We start from the raw sequence: 14,242 nt of genomic DNA on the forward strand, positions 1-14,242 counted from the left end.
AGATGTTGAGCATTTGGTATTTCCTCAGTCGTAATCCCTGTGAGGTGCATGTCACCTCCTGTCCAGTTTGTCTCTGTGGTCCCTGCAAAAGGACTATAAAATAATTCTCTTGCCATTTGAAAAAGAAGACTAGATAGTGTAGGCGGGGGGATTGTTAACTCATACTGGAAACTCAATTTGTAGCAGCTATTGGAGAGAGGAGGGAGGAAAGGGGGAAAAAAGATCCTACAGAAAACGTGCATATTTAGGAAAAGCCTACATATTTGCAAGAATTTTTCAAAGACTTGCAATCCGTAACTCCAAAGATTTTGCTTTTGCTTGAGTAATAGAATAGTTATTGTCACAGATGACAAAATATGCTTTCAGACCTAACTATATTCAAATGTTTTAGCTTCAAACCTTTTGGTGACAAAACCTAGTCAGGAAAGAACTTTGTTGTTTAACTTCTCATTCTCTGGGTTTTACTGATAGTTAAAGAAAAGAAAGATGAGAATTAATATGGAAATTTAAAGGAAAAAAATCCAGGTTTCTAAAAGGTAAAGAAGTGCTAAAATTAAGAATAATTGATATCCCTGCTGACTGTGTCAAAATATGTTTTAAAGTCTTATCATTGTCTTTAGAGAAAAAAAATATTGGATGAGAGATAATGTTGATTTTAGGGAGTAGAGGCACTTTAGAAATATGAGATACCAAGACATGCCATCAGAAATGTTAGTCACATGACTTTTAGAACATACCCTAAATATTTACCAGCATTATTTTGGTAAAGTTTTAAACATTTTGCTGGAAAAACAGATCCATACACTAAGTTTTGTAGATATGTCATTTCCTTTTACATACTATGATGATGCTTTCAAGGTGTCCTCTTAAGTACTGGCCATTAGAACCTCCTCACTTAGTGCCTGGCTACTTGGACATATTACGGCACAGTTAAATAAAGGCCTTTAGTCATCAGAAGGAGTAAAACGTATTTCAGTGTTTGTGAATGGTAGTATCAGCTGCTAAATCTAAGACCAATGGTATTTTGGCTTAAATATTTTCGCAGCAAAATTCATGTTCAAAATGTTTTCACTAAAACAAATACCATGTTTACACACATACAGTGTGGAATAATGCTGCCTTAAAATAGACACATGAAGCTGAATGATTTTGCATATTCTGTACATTTTGGGGTTTCCTTCTTGTAGTCTCTATAGTTCTCTCCATTTTTGCTACTACTTGTATAGCACTTTCAAAGGTGGGAGTGGAAGAAGCCCATAGGACAGAAGAATTGGAAGCAGTACATGCTAGATAGGTAGAGAAATCAACAGAACATTTACAAATAAGACATCCCAAAAGTCAGTCTGTACCCATTGCAAGCATAATTATGGTTTCAACCCATCTGTAATGCTTATGAGTCATCTGGAAAATTACACTTTAACATCAGAAAAGAGAAAGAGTAGATAGTATAACAGAGTCAAAGGAAGGAAGAAACTCGTTGGTCTTATCTCCAATACAGAGTAAGTGATATTCAGCATACATAGACTTGATTCAACGACGGATTCCTATAATGAACTTCTCTCAGAATGTGTACAGGTTTTAAAATTCCATATTTCAAACATGTGTCCTTGTTTTCCAAGGTTGGAAAACAGCTTTAGCTTCAGTAAAGAAAATTGTGTGGGGCTGGGGAGATAGCTCAGTAGGTAGAGTGCTTGCCTTTGCAAGCACAAGGCCCTGGGTTGGATCCCCAGCACCCCCCCCCAAAAAAAAAAAAGAAAGAAAATTGTGTCATGATATAATTATGCCAAAAATATCTGAGTTACTTGAAGATCGTTGGTCATGAATAGATCCTGATTTGAAAAGAAATTTTTCAGTTGGTTCCTTCCTTGATTAAGGAGAAGACACAAAAATGTTAAGTCATAAAATACACTTATTACTTATCTCCAAATAAATGAGTTGTCTATAAAAACACAAAACCCATCAATTTAGAATTTTTTGTCTTCTCTCCTTTTAGAAAGTGCCAGAAAAAAACAAGAAGGTATCGTTGGCAGTTCTCGGGTGTGTTTTGCACAACACACCCCATCTCTTCCAGCAGAGAGTCCTCGGCCATTAAAACTTCGAAGTATCCTTGACATGAGTCCTTTTACAGTGACAGACCACACCCCAATGGAAATTGTGGTGGATATCTTCCGAAAGCTGGGTCTGAGGCAGTGCCTTGTAACTCACAATGGGTAAGTCTGGCACCACAGAAGTCAGTTCACTTAACCAGAATTTATAATCCATATGAGTGGGATGCTCTTAGGGGAGAGTGTGAAGCAGCTCCCAAATGGGAAAGTCTGTGACTTAGTATGGTTATAAAAACAGAATCAGTCAGTTCAGTTTCACACTTATCAAAAAGTAACATGTCAGCTGCCTGCAATTTGCCAAAACATAAAGTAAATTTTGTCAAGAATTCTGTACTTCATAATTGGAAAGATGCTGAAACATCTCCAACATGAGCATAGAACATTTCCTTTCTTGAAGGAGTAGTGTGCCTAACCTGTGTGGAGCACTGTAGAAACATATTTTCTTTTTGTGAATATTTCATTTTTAGTGTATAGATTTTAGTACAATTATAAGCTTCTAGATATTTGCTGCTTACTCTTTCAGCCAATATTTGATTTATCATGTAATGAAAGAACATAAATGAAAGTTATAAATTAAGCTAAAAATGTCCTTTGACAAATGCTTTGTTCCTTCCTGTCCACCTCCTCCATCCACAAACCTTGTGCATAAACTGCTAATGACTCACACACTCAGGTATTTTATAATGTATACATTGGTGATTTATTTTTCTGCCTTTTATGCTTAAGCTGCCAGTGTTTGTCCATGACAGATGTCAAAGGGCTGTGGGGCCTTTGTGCACAGGGTGGCTCAGCAAACCACCCGCTTCATTGTCACTGCTCTCCTCTTTTCCTGGGCCTGGGGTCTGTGTCTGCAACCATTCTTTCTTTAGGCCTTTGAATTTCCTTTATTCGTAATCCTCGTTAGAAGTCTTAAGAACATTGTTTCACATGAAAGCAGGTAATAGAAAGACTAGAAAGGGGAAACAAAGGGTATCCTAGGATTATGTATGAACAGGATGATGTATGGCCCTGATCAGTATAAGCTGGTTGACATTGTATTAGACACTTAGAAAATCACAGCAGGGGCTGGGGTTATGGCTCAGTGGTAGGGTGCTTGCCTAGTATATGTGAGGCACTGGGTTCGATTCTCAGCACCACATATAAGTAAATGAATAAATAAAGGTATGCCAACATCTAAAAAATGTTTTCTAAAAAAAATCACAGCGTTTGTTTTAATAACATTTTATACAAAGCATGTGCACAACATGTGACCTCTGTCTAGAGAAAGGAGAGAAAAAGAACAATTCAGGAAGTGAATTATTTATTGACCACCTTCATATTTTCACATTTAACTTTGCAAAGTAGATTGTCATAACCCTGCTTTATAGATGTAGTGATTAGAGCTCAGAGAGGTTTAACACAGAATCGAATCTCTTGCTACTATTTTACACGCTAATTTACTAATAGAATTTACCCTCTTTCTCTGTGATTTCTTAAACTACTAAATGTTGTCTTGGCCAATACACTAGACCATATTGATTAGAAATAGAAATATTATAATAATATTTATATTTGTATAAATAGAAAGATGGAGAATTAGATCTACACTTAGTGTTTTCCACTGTGCTAATTAAAATAACTTCAATAATGAAATAAATCATTAAGGAATAAAACTCTTAATTAAGGGCAGGGAGTTTAGAATTATTAAATATTGATACAACAGAAGAGATGTATGTAATACAATATTACTTTTACTATTTTTGCTTAAATTGTTTAATTAAAAAATAATGGCACCAAACTTTATTATTTAAGACCTTAATAAATATTAATTAAATGGGTAACTTTTCATACAGCTTGTCCTTGGGCCCTTTTAATTATTAAATGACTCAGTTGGAATCTAAGCTGAATTGTTACAAGAAATTATTTTTTTGAGCTATTCTCTGTACCTCACATAATTTGTCAATTGCTGTACTAACAAATATAAATGTTATTCTCTAAGTTATGATTAACTATGAGCAAAAAGCTGCTACATGGCCTGATTTTCATATTAGGCCATGTTGATTAATTCCCAGAATTTTGGCAGCGTAGATTTAGAAAGAAAAATGTTTAAAGGAAAGTGTAAAACAGTGAAGTCAGTAGAGGTAGATAATTCAACATTTATCTGAGGCTGCTTGTTTCTATGAAAAATGGTTGAATTTTTTTCTAAGGTAATATATTCAGATACCTTGATTATATTTTCCTTATTTCTGTCCTTCACAGAAAATAGATTTATATATATGGAAAGAAAAGAAATCATTTGGGGAGGTAGCTTTTGGGACTTCATCAGAATGGTAGGATGTTTTATTCTCAAAGTTAAATGATTTAAACCCAGAAAAGAAATCCTGTCTTCTGGTTTTTAGTGGAGAGCTTGAGCTTTGGTTGCTTTTGATGTTTGAAAGTTGATAGTGGAAACTAGAAGTAGAAAGTAGTTATTTGGGGGAAGAGACACAACAAATCTTGGACCTTGGATGCAAGGGGGAAAGGAATATAGAACCAAGGGGAAATGTGTCCATAAATTGTGAACATACCAGTGAAATATTGATGACCCACATTTTATATTTTAATTTAGCAGAATTTCTAAAAAATTTTTTAGTCTTGGTGGACTAGCAGGATGTTACTAGGAGTTACTAAAAAAAAAAAAAAAAAAAAAAAAAAGCTTTGTGACCATATAAGTTTAAAAGGTGAGGTTTCTTTATTGTAAAACTCCTCAGAAATTTAAAAATACTGATTTCTTTGATTCCCAGATAGAGGATAAGAGGAACCATATTTTTCCAAGTTTATTTGAAAATGCAGTCAGTTTTTGGTGGGGCAAAATGAGCAGAAGAACATACTTTGGGAAATGCTGGTTTATGCCACTCTTATATCGTTACTTGTTAGCACAAAAAGAAACAGCATTTTGCATTGATCTTCCCTCTACTTCCTAAAATTAATAAAGAGCACCAAACCTGGCTTTACTAGTCTCAAATCAACTTTGTTAACTAAAGAGAGGAACTATGTGAATCTCTCCCTTTTTACGGATATTTCTTTGTAAATACAGAGATTATTTTGTAAGTACTTTGCCACTTAGTCCTTATAAATTTGTAATTCTCTTTATTGTGTGCCTTGTGTTTGTGAGAATTTACTAATATAAATGACATTAACTGCAATTAACCAGTTAACTACTTAATGGGGTAGAAAAGCATAAGTGAGAGTTAAACTGGTGTTATTCTATTTAAATACCCAAGATCGTCACATTTTCACATTTCCTTACTCCAACAATAAAATCAAGTGAATTGACAGCTTTTTTTTTTTTTTCGTTATAAACTTCAAACATTTAGTGAAAGATCATCTACTTAGTGCCCGAATTCTTATTTTATAGAGTGTATTTTCTGAGCTTTGGGGTGGGGGAAGTTGTTCCCATGCTGTGAGAATTTTTCATTTTATTTTTATTGTTAAGGATCAGTCCATAATTTTTTATTAAACAATGAGGAAACATGAGCAGAAAACCTATTTCTGCCTTTCAAATTCTCTACTCCCCCTGATTCCTCAACACTAGCCATCATTTTAAGTTACTGTTTTATAAGCGACATTAGACCAGATGGCTTTGAAGGTGATGTTCTTCAAGAAGTCAAAATAGAATGTTCAAAGACTATTTAACAGAAAAGTTGATTTAACCCTATCACCAAGGAAATGCCTAATTATCCCGATGGGCATTTTGGGTAGGCTTCCAGAATTTCAAGTCTTAAGTTTTTATTTTTTGACTTTTGCTATTTGTGTTGCCATATATTGCAGTAGAATTTATAATTTTTCATTATAAAACCAGTAACTAGACTTTTGTTTTAATAATTAAAACAGTCTAATTAGTTTTCAGATAGCCTCATTATGAGAGTTCATGTCTATCACTTTGATGTGATAATGATGACAGGATAACTGATAATCTATTTTTGGAAAATATTTTATAAAGTAAATATCATTTTGATCCCTACTTGTAAATGTGTTTTATTGGGTTAATAAGTGGCATTCAGTTCCTATAAATTAGGAAGACTTTTTGTTGGTCAGCATTAATTTTTTAGTAAACAATGCCTTAATTTTAGCTCCTCCTTCAGTCTCCTCAGAGTCTTTAAAAGCTAAGCCTTCCTTCACTGGTGGGGTAGATTAACTGGTGGGCTGCCTTACTCAGAAGTTAGAAGAATATGTTTCTCTAAGGAGAGAACATTGAAATGAATCTTTAAATCTGAAGAGTATGTAGCTGTGTCTCATCAAGTTTCTTTAGCATTTTTCTTTTGTGTGGTCATCTTCATTCTGAGCTTTCATAATTTTGACTTTAATATGGAAAGGAAAATAAGCCACCAATATTTTAAAACAATATTGTGTCACTTTTGAAAGACAGAATTTATGCAAAAGGAACTTGGGTTTTTTAATCATTTTCATTTCCTTGGGTTTTTTAATCATTTTCATTTTTTATTTTTCTAAAGTTCATGAGAAGCATTCCTGTGGTTCATGTTTTTATTTTCTTCTCTCATTCTTTATGATTGGAACCTCTTTTAATTTAATTTCTCACACAGTTATTAGCATAATAATCTGTTTCAGGATTGTCTTGGGGATCATCACAAAGAAGAACATTTTAGAGCATCTCGAGCAACTAAAGCAGCACGTGGACCCCTTGGTGATTAGATGTGTCAGATCTCCTCACTAGACACCTTAGAAGTCAGGAGGCATGAAACTTGTGAACTGTTCAGTTCTCTCCCAGATACCTGCCGAACAAAAAAATCCTACCATGCTGCCAGTTACATTTGTATCTAATCACATCTGTAAGATAAATTAGATATGTGTAAAATTCCATTCATAGAAAGTAAGCAAAAGTTAGTATTGCTCATCAGAATCATTAGTTACAATTTAAAGACTGCAGTTTGGTAGTAGAATGAGGAAATATTATTGGACATGCTTAAAATAAACCTGACAAATCTGTCGATTGTAGGAGATTCACTGGCCTTAGAAGAGTCCTGACTCGTTAAAAATGTCTGCCCCATCCCCCCCAAACCCTTTTTCTTTTTTATGTTTCCTAGTCCGTGGTAGTCTTGTGGTAAATCTAAGTTCCTAAGTGATTTTAATTGAGCCTAGCAATTAGAATTGCTGATGGTTAAATGGATTTTTAAATGGGCACACTAACTATAGCATAATGTGTATATATTTGCAATCATAACATCAGTTCTTTTTCTGCTGTACCCTGCATCCCAGAGTGTGTGTCCTGCCATTTCATTAGTGAATTGTATGTAGATATGTATGTGCCCCTTTTGTGATGTCTCTAGAATGCTGTAAGCAGCTTTTGGGAGTCATTTGTTTTAACAGGCTTTATGTCCTAGTGGTTTCATGACTACAGATAAATTTTGAATTATCTTACCATTTAACAAAAATTGTCTGGCTTTAGCAATTAATGCCTGAAATTATTTTGGCCTGCAATTGTCCTATGAAACCTGTCCCCGTTTGCTTTAGTACACAACTGATTATGTATTTCTGTTGTATGCTAATATTTCACAAGTGTTTCATGCATCCTTTTTTAAAAAAACTACTAACCAGAATAATATAGTAGCTACTTATTCATGCTTTCTGCTTCACCTGTAATAAGCTGTTAGGACTGCTTCTTGATTTTTCACCTATTTTTTAATGTAAGCATTAACACCCAAGACTTTCATAAAAGCACTGTATCTTATTTATTGGGGCCAAAATCAAAAAAGGAAAGCATTGCTAAGTATACTAGAAACGTGGCTCATATTATAGATTTGTTCTTGGGATTCTGAAGTTTGGGAGTGAAGTTTTGTGTTGATCATCTTATATGTATTTTATCTCAATTGTATGTGCTTTCATGAAGCTTCTACATACAACTGGGCAATACTTGAATTATTTCTTTAAAATTGGTTAATTTTAGTTAAACAAAATTAAGTATTGAGGGGATATGGGCTTTTTTATTATTACTGTCGTGATGTGATGGGAATGAATTTTCCTTCTCAAATGGGATCAGTATCATTTCCCTTTCCTACACCATTTTTTTGTTACTTTTTTGTTGGCATACGTTAACCAGATTTGCTTTACTTCAAAGAGGCGTCCAGTCCTCAGAGTCTCAGTGGAAAGGACCTCATACTATGAGTGGCCATAATACTTTTTATATCAAAGGATGGTTGCTAGATAATTTTATCATCTGTATCAGCAAAATACTTTTGAAAACACAAAATCAGGCTGCTTGCTTTGCTCTATTCCTGTCAACAAAAAGGATTTAGGTATAGACTTAGCTTTTCTTTTTCTTTTTCCCTTTTATTTTAATAGCACTCTTCTGTTTATCCTTTTCAGGCGCCTCCTTGGCATTATAACAAAAAAAGATATCCTCCGTCATATGGCCCAGACGGCAAACCAAGACCCCGCTTCAATAATGTTCAACTGAATCCCATAGATGAGGAGAGAGAGGAAACAGAAGAGGAAGTTCATTTGTTGAATAGCACAACTCTTTAACCTGAGGGAGTCGTCCACTTTTTTTTCTCCTTTAAAAAAAAAGGAAATATAAAAGCCGGCTTTTGCAACATGGTTTGCAAATAATGCTGGTGGAAAGGAGGCATCGTCAGGGGAGAGAGAGGAGAAAGAGAAGGAGAGGAGTGAGGTTCCCCTGTCTACCTGGAGAGCAGCATCTGACTCCTGTTCTGCACTGGATGCATTCAGCTGAGGACGTGCTGTGATAGTGCAGGCTGGAGTCTCAACCAGACCCCACTGGAGCCCTGGAGCACCTGGCCTGTTACTCCAGCGTTGCGAAGACGTGCTATCGGTCCCTGTTCCTCCAGGGATTACTTTGAATTGAGCCATCTGTAAGACTGCGAGGTCTTGCCCTTTTTTATCAGAACTGTTCTGTTTCATTCATGAATCGTATAGCTAAGCATTACCTTTCTACATTCCAGAAGACCTTTTATTTCTTCTTTCTCTCTCTCTCCCGAGCTGTAACAAAGCCTCTTTAAATTGGTGTACCCTTTTGAAGCAGTCCTTTCTCATATTGAGATGTACTGTGATTTTACTGAGGTTTCATCACAAGAAGGGAGTGTTTCTTGTGCCATTACCATGTAGTTTGTACCATCACTAAAGGCTTGGAGCAGTGCCCACACACCACACCAAAGGCTGCCAGATAGGTAAAATCTCCACAAATGAAGCATGAACGAAATCTCCTGGCTTGTGTGCTGTGTGGTTCAGAATCAAAAACAATGAAACTTGACTTTAAAGGATAAAGCAGTTTTCTTTTATTTTTTTCCTCTCAGACTTTATGGATAATGTGACCTGGTCTTATGCAAATTTTCTATTTCTAAAACTACTTCTATAATATACAAGTGCTGTTCAGCATAATTAAACAAAATGCTGCTGCTTTGACAGTAAAAAGGAGGAAGTGTTCTGTTTAGCTGTATCTGGAATTAATTGCATGTTAAAACACTGGAATTTTTTTTCTTGAAATTAGATCAGTCATTCTTTTCTTTCCTTGAGCTATCTCACTGCTGACACTGAAGATGAAATGTAATTCATAACTTGCACTAAATGTATATTTCTTTTCTTAAAAATTTACCATTCTTATTTATATTTTTATGGATTAAAATTTATAAAATACAGATCAGTTAATATCGCACTTAAATAATTTTACCTTTTTAATGTGATTTTTATAGACTAATTCAGACTTACAAATATGGATATATGAACAAAGTTTACAATGGGAGCAAGGGTTAAAAAGAGGTTGTGGTTACTTCTCTGTGATCCAGTGCATACATAAACCTTTTTCTGATCTTCCACTGCCATCTCTTGATTATGTCTTCTGACCTATTTTGACCCACAAACTGGAAAATTAAAAACACTACAGATTGCTTTGTGGATTAAAACCAAAAGTGTTAGCCTTTTTAAGAAACTCAAACCCTAAAATGAAAACAAAATTTCAAAGGTAGCATTGAAAATTAGAATCTGAGCATAACCTTTGAATCTGTGGGTTAGTCACATCCATATTTGAAGGGTTCAGTAATGTTTGAATAGCCACAGTGCACAGTTTTGCAGGCTGAGTTAAATGTACTGGAGTATGCTTGGAATTTTTGGCTTTGGAAATGTCTGTTTTAATCATGATCTTGATTCACTATTGGCAAAGGCAGTTTACTCAAAGGACTAGCCTAAATATCCCATGATTATGCATTTTTGATAGCAAGTGAATTTTTGGAGACAGACATTCTCTGAAACACAACTGGCAATGAGCCATTTTACATTTTGAAAGTGATTCTTCACTTCCTAGTTCTTAATAATATACCTGTAAGATCTGTAAGATCACTAAGATCTGTATGATCTTGAAGACTTATAAGATCATGAAGCCATATTAGGATGATGATTGAAAGTTGAGAAAAATTTTAGGAATTTCATGAAACGTTCTTAGCTGTGCTATCTGCCAAAAATTAGTATTTTGTCTTCATTACTTTGTCCCTTTGGCAGACTTCCAAATTTTATTCATAGCCCCTTCAGAGTTCTTTTAGCTCTCCAGAGTGAAGTCATTTCTGAATGATAGTTCTGTATGTCTTCATGTGGTCTCAAGTGTATTTGCAGTGTGGACGGCACTGCTGGAGTATGGACCCTCTGCATGGCTAATGGATGACTTGCTTGTTCTGGGTTACAAGCCTTCGAAGGAGAAACCAGTTTTGTTTTGTTTTTGTTTTTCCAGATAGTGTTGTACATTAAACTGCATATGGATTTTATTTTCCACATTTCCCTTTTTGATTTCAGGTCCTGCTTTCATTGCTCATCTTGCTTCAGAGACTGACATTTCAGGGTGGATATTGAAGCCTAAGTTTTCTTCTTTGATATATTTCTCTCTCTGGTGTGTCTCACTGCTGAAGTACAGGAAAAGTGCCGTGCTTTTAATGCATTCAGTGGTTTTCTTTGGTATTATCTGTTCCATTTTTCTTTTTGATTCATTGAGGTTTGTCTGCTTTTCAACCAAACGATGAAATAGTGGAGACCATGAAATACATGTGCCTAGCTAATTGGCAAATTAATTGACCAATATAAGTGTAGCGCCTTATTTGAGTACCCTTTTTGAGAAGGTATGATGAGAATGGGCAAGGGTGTCAGCATCTCTTCTTAATTAATAATTGTTTTCAGTTTTGGTTCATGAAGAATGCTTAGTTTGTTAATCTGTGATGTTGCCTAGAGCTGTATTTATCTGTTTTTATTTATACTAGTGTAGTAAAGCTGCATATCATTACAGTAGAAATGATTACTGTGATGAGTTAATCAGAAAATCTATTAAAATCTCTATGACAACGTGTGGTTTGGCCTTTAATTACACCTGTGACAGTCCTCCCTCTGTACTGCTGCACCATGCCGTGTAGGCCAGTACGCCTGGTCCAGGCAGCCTCAATGCTTCTCTCAGGTTACAAAGCCATTTCTGTGCTTTGTAAGCAAGGGGCTGGAGAAGGGTAGATGCTGGCCTGAAAAGCAGGAGCACATGCTACTAGTAGGCTAGCACTCCCCCCAATTGTGAGTGAAAGTCGCAGTTCTGCAGAAAGGTTTCATTTAGCTCTAAAAAATGTCATTATTTAAGAAAAATCATGCTGTATGCATGAAAAGAAAACAGGTAAAATGATTTACATGCTTTTAAAAAGTTACCTTGGAAATTTGCTAATTGAACTGTCTTAAAAGGGAGTGGTAAGAAACATTTGAATGAGATTTCAGTAGTCTTCTAACATATTAAACTTTCCAGTACAAAGGAAAACACCAAGAGTCTAGGATTGCTCTTTTATCATTCACTTATGTGTTCATTGTTTATTGAACTTAATGTGTTCCAGGAAGTATTCTGTGTTCTTGGAGTTTACATTCCAGTAGGAAAAGAAATATATAGTATGTCATATGGTGAAGAATACTAGTAGTTCATCAACTTAAAATGATTCCTACATGCCACACATTATTATGTGGACAAAAGCGGGCAAAAATTTGCATCTTAACTAGTTTTTCTAATGGAGAAAAAGGTATGTGCATCTTTGCATGCATGCACCCCACTTTTATAGAGGGTGATCAGGCAGGGGCCTCGGGGATAAAATAACATTTCAGCAAAAATCTAAAAGAGAGTGAGGGGATGGCATCTGTGAGAAAAGTGTTCCAAGAAGAGAAAATACTATGTACCAACATTCTGAGGCAGAATATGCCTGCCAGTTTCCAGAAGTACCAAGTTAGTCACTGTGGTTGGGGTAGGGCAGGAGGAAAAGAGGTGAAAACCTGAGGTAGGAGGCATAGGAATTTGACTTTCATTCTAAATAAAATGAGAAGCCATTGAGGCAGAAGTGATGGAATCTGACAAGATGATCTCTCTGTTCTTGGGAATAGACTATAAGGCGGCAGGGATGGAAGCAGGAAAACCAATTAGAAGGCTCTTAGAATAATCCGGTGAAATATGAAATGCCTTTTAGACTTCCAAGTGGGAGTCATTAGGCACCAGTATACTTGAGAATGAAATTCAGAAAGGTCCAGCCTGAAAGCTAGACAGGAGAATTATCTTCCAGAGACAGTATGAGATTAGGACAGAGAAGAGGTCCCAGGACTGAGCACTGACATGTATTTATGTGTAGATATGGTGAGAGGAGAGCCAGGAAAGAGAGGCACCAGTGAGGGAGGGTGGCGAACCGTGCCATGAAAGGAACGGTGATCTAAACCCAGGGAACAGCCATTTCAAGGAGTCATCAACCCTCAGGAGTTGCTCAGAGAAGTAAAGGAGGGCTGAAAGTTGACCATTGTGAACATGACTCGTAACTTGGACCAGAGCAGAGTCCATGGGATGGCGGCAAGCAACGTACTCTCTGGATTGGGTGTGACAGAGCTTAGGAGGTGAGGAATCAAAGACAGCTATAATTCTTCCTGTGAAGCATTTAGAAAAGGAATGTTATAAAGAGTTTTGTTACAGCTTTTTTTTGTTGCCGTTGTTGATGGAAATGGAGAGAAAATTTACAACCTGAGACAAATCAGATTTTTAAGGATAATTTAGTTTCTTTTGTTGCTAATTATGGGACTATTTGAGAGGGAAAACTAATGATCTGAAAGAGGTCCTTGAGTAGATGAGAGGACACATCTTCGACACGCAGGACACGAAACGACATTCACAGAAATGTAGGAGGGCAGAGTATAATGGGTCTTGAGATTTTATTGAGGTTATTCTGATTGCTCCTGTTTTCCCAGTGAAAATAACTGAAGTGTTGGAAGCTTGAGCAAAGATGAGAAAGTAGCAGGATCAACACCATCTAGCATGGCCACCTTGAGGTTAAAATAAGACCAGCTGGCATGGTTATTTTTCTCCAGCTCCTTGATTCTGAGCAGATTCAAGTAAGGAGTGGGCAGTTCCGTATTTGGCTTAGGATTCTCACACAACACACACACGTGTGTGTATGTATCAATCAAACGGAGTTGAGGCTGTAGGTGTGACTATGATAGGATGACAGGGGATTGACCTTAAAGGCTGGGTGAAGAAGGAAGCAGAATGGAGTGGGTACAATGAAAAAGGAGATGAGATTAGTGAATCATGGGGTATGGTCAGGTTGAGAAACTACTGGGGTACTAGAGGAAAAAAGGTGGGAAGATGGGTAATGATGTTTAGATAGGATGCTTGGAATTGAGATTGGGGAGGTTTTCATTATTGGTACTGACAAGGTGTTTGTCCAACCCTAGTAAAATCATTGAAAGAGTAAGTCAAAGAACTGAGTCAGTGTATTAAAGGAATCGCCTAGATCAGTACTAAAAATAGTAGTGTAGTCTACACAAAATGAGTTAAGCCAGTAGGTAAATGTTTGAACTTGGTCTTGTCAGTGCCAAGTAATATGTATATTATCTCCCAGATAACTTTATAAGTTTAATCTTTCCTTGGTTGTATTCTACATACATGTTTGCAAGTATATGTAGAACTCCACTGTTGACCTCCAAGAGGTTCACATTAAGTAAATTTGAGTCGGGTAGTGATTTTCTATTAAATCCAGGTTGGGTCAGAGTGTTTCATTCATGAAAGCTTACACAAAGAGTGAACAGAGAACAGAGGTAGGGAGGTGCCCTTTAGAAGCAACTATAAGAGTAGAGGAAGGGAAAGAGGTCTTTTTACCCCAACA

At 36.1% G+C, this 14,242-nt stretch overlaps 1 protein-coding gene across 5 annotated transcripts in view; it reads left to right on the top strand.

The window, feature by feature from the left end:
- CLCN3 (chloride voltage-gated channel 3) overlaps window positions 1-11,422 on the top strand; it is an 84,314-nt gene extending 72,892 nt beyond the window's left edge. For 3 of the 5 annotated variants that reach the window (XM_079140594.1, XM_079140596.1, XM_079140595.1), the window contains 3 exons: window positions 1,994-2,210; window positions 6,693-6,768; window positions 8,448-11,422. In XM_079140594.1, the coding sequence (XP_078996720.1) occupies window positions 1,994-2,210; window positions 6,693-6,768; window positions 8,448-8,606 (452 nt within the window). In that variant the 3' untranslated portion in view covers window positions 8,607-11,422. The remainder of the gene's footprint in view (window positions 1-1,993; window positions 2,211-6,692; window positions 6,769-8,447) is intronic. The other 2 variants (XM_079140597.1, XM_079140598.1) reach the window with 1 other exon arrangement.
- The last annotated feature ends 2,820 nt before the right edge of the window (window positions 11,423-14,242 follow it).

This window comes from Sciurus vulgaris (assembly GCF_902686455.1).
Source record: "Sciurus vulgaris genome assembly, chromosome: 5".
In the NCBI taxonomy this organism is placed as follows: Eukaryota; Metazoa; Chordata; class Mammalia; order Rodentia; family Sciuridae; genus Sciurus; species Sciurus vulgaris.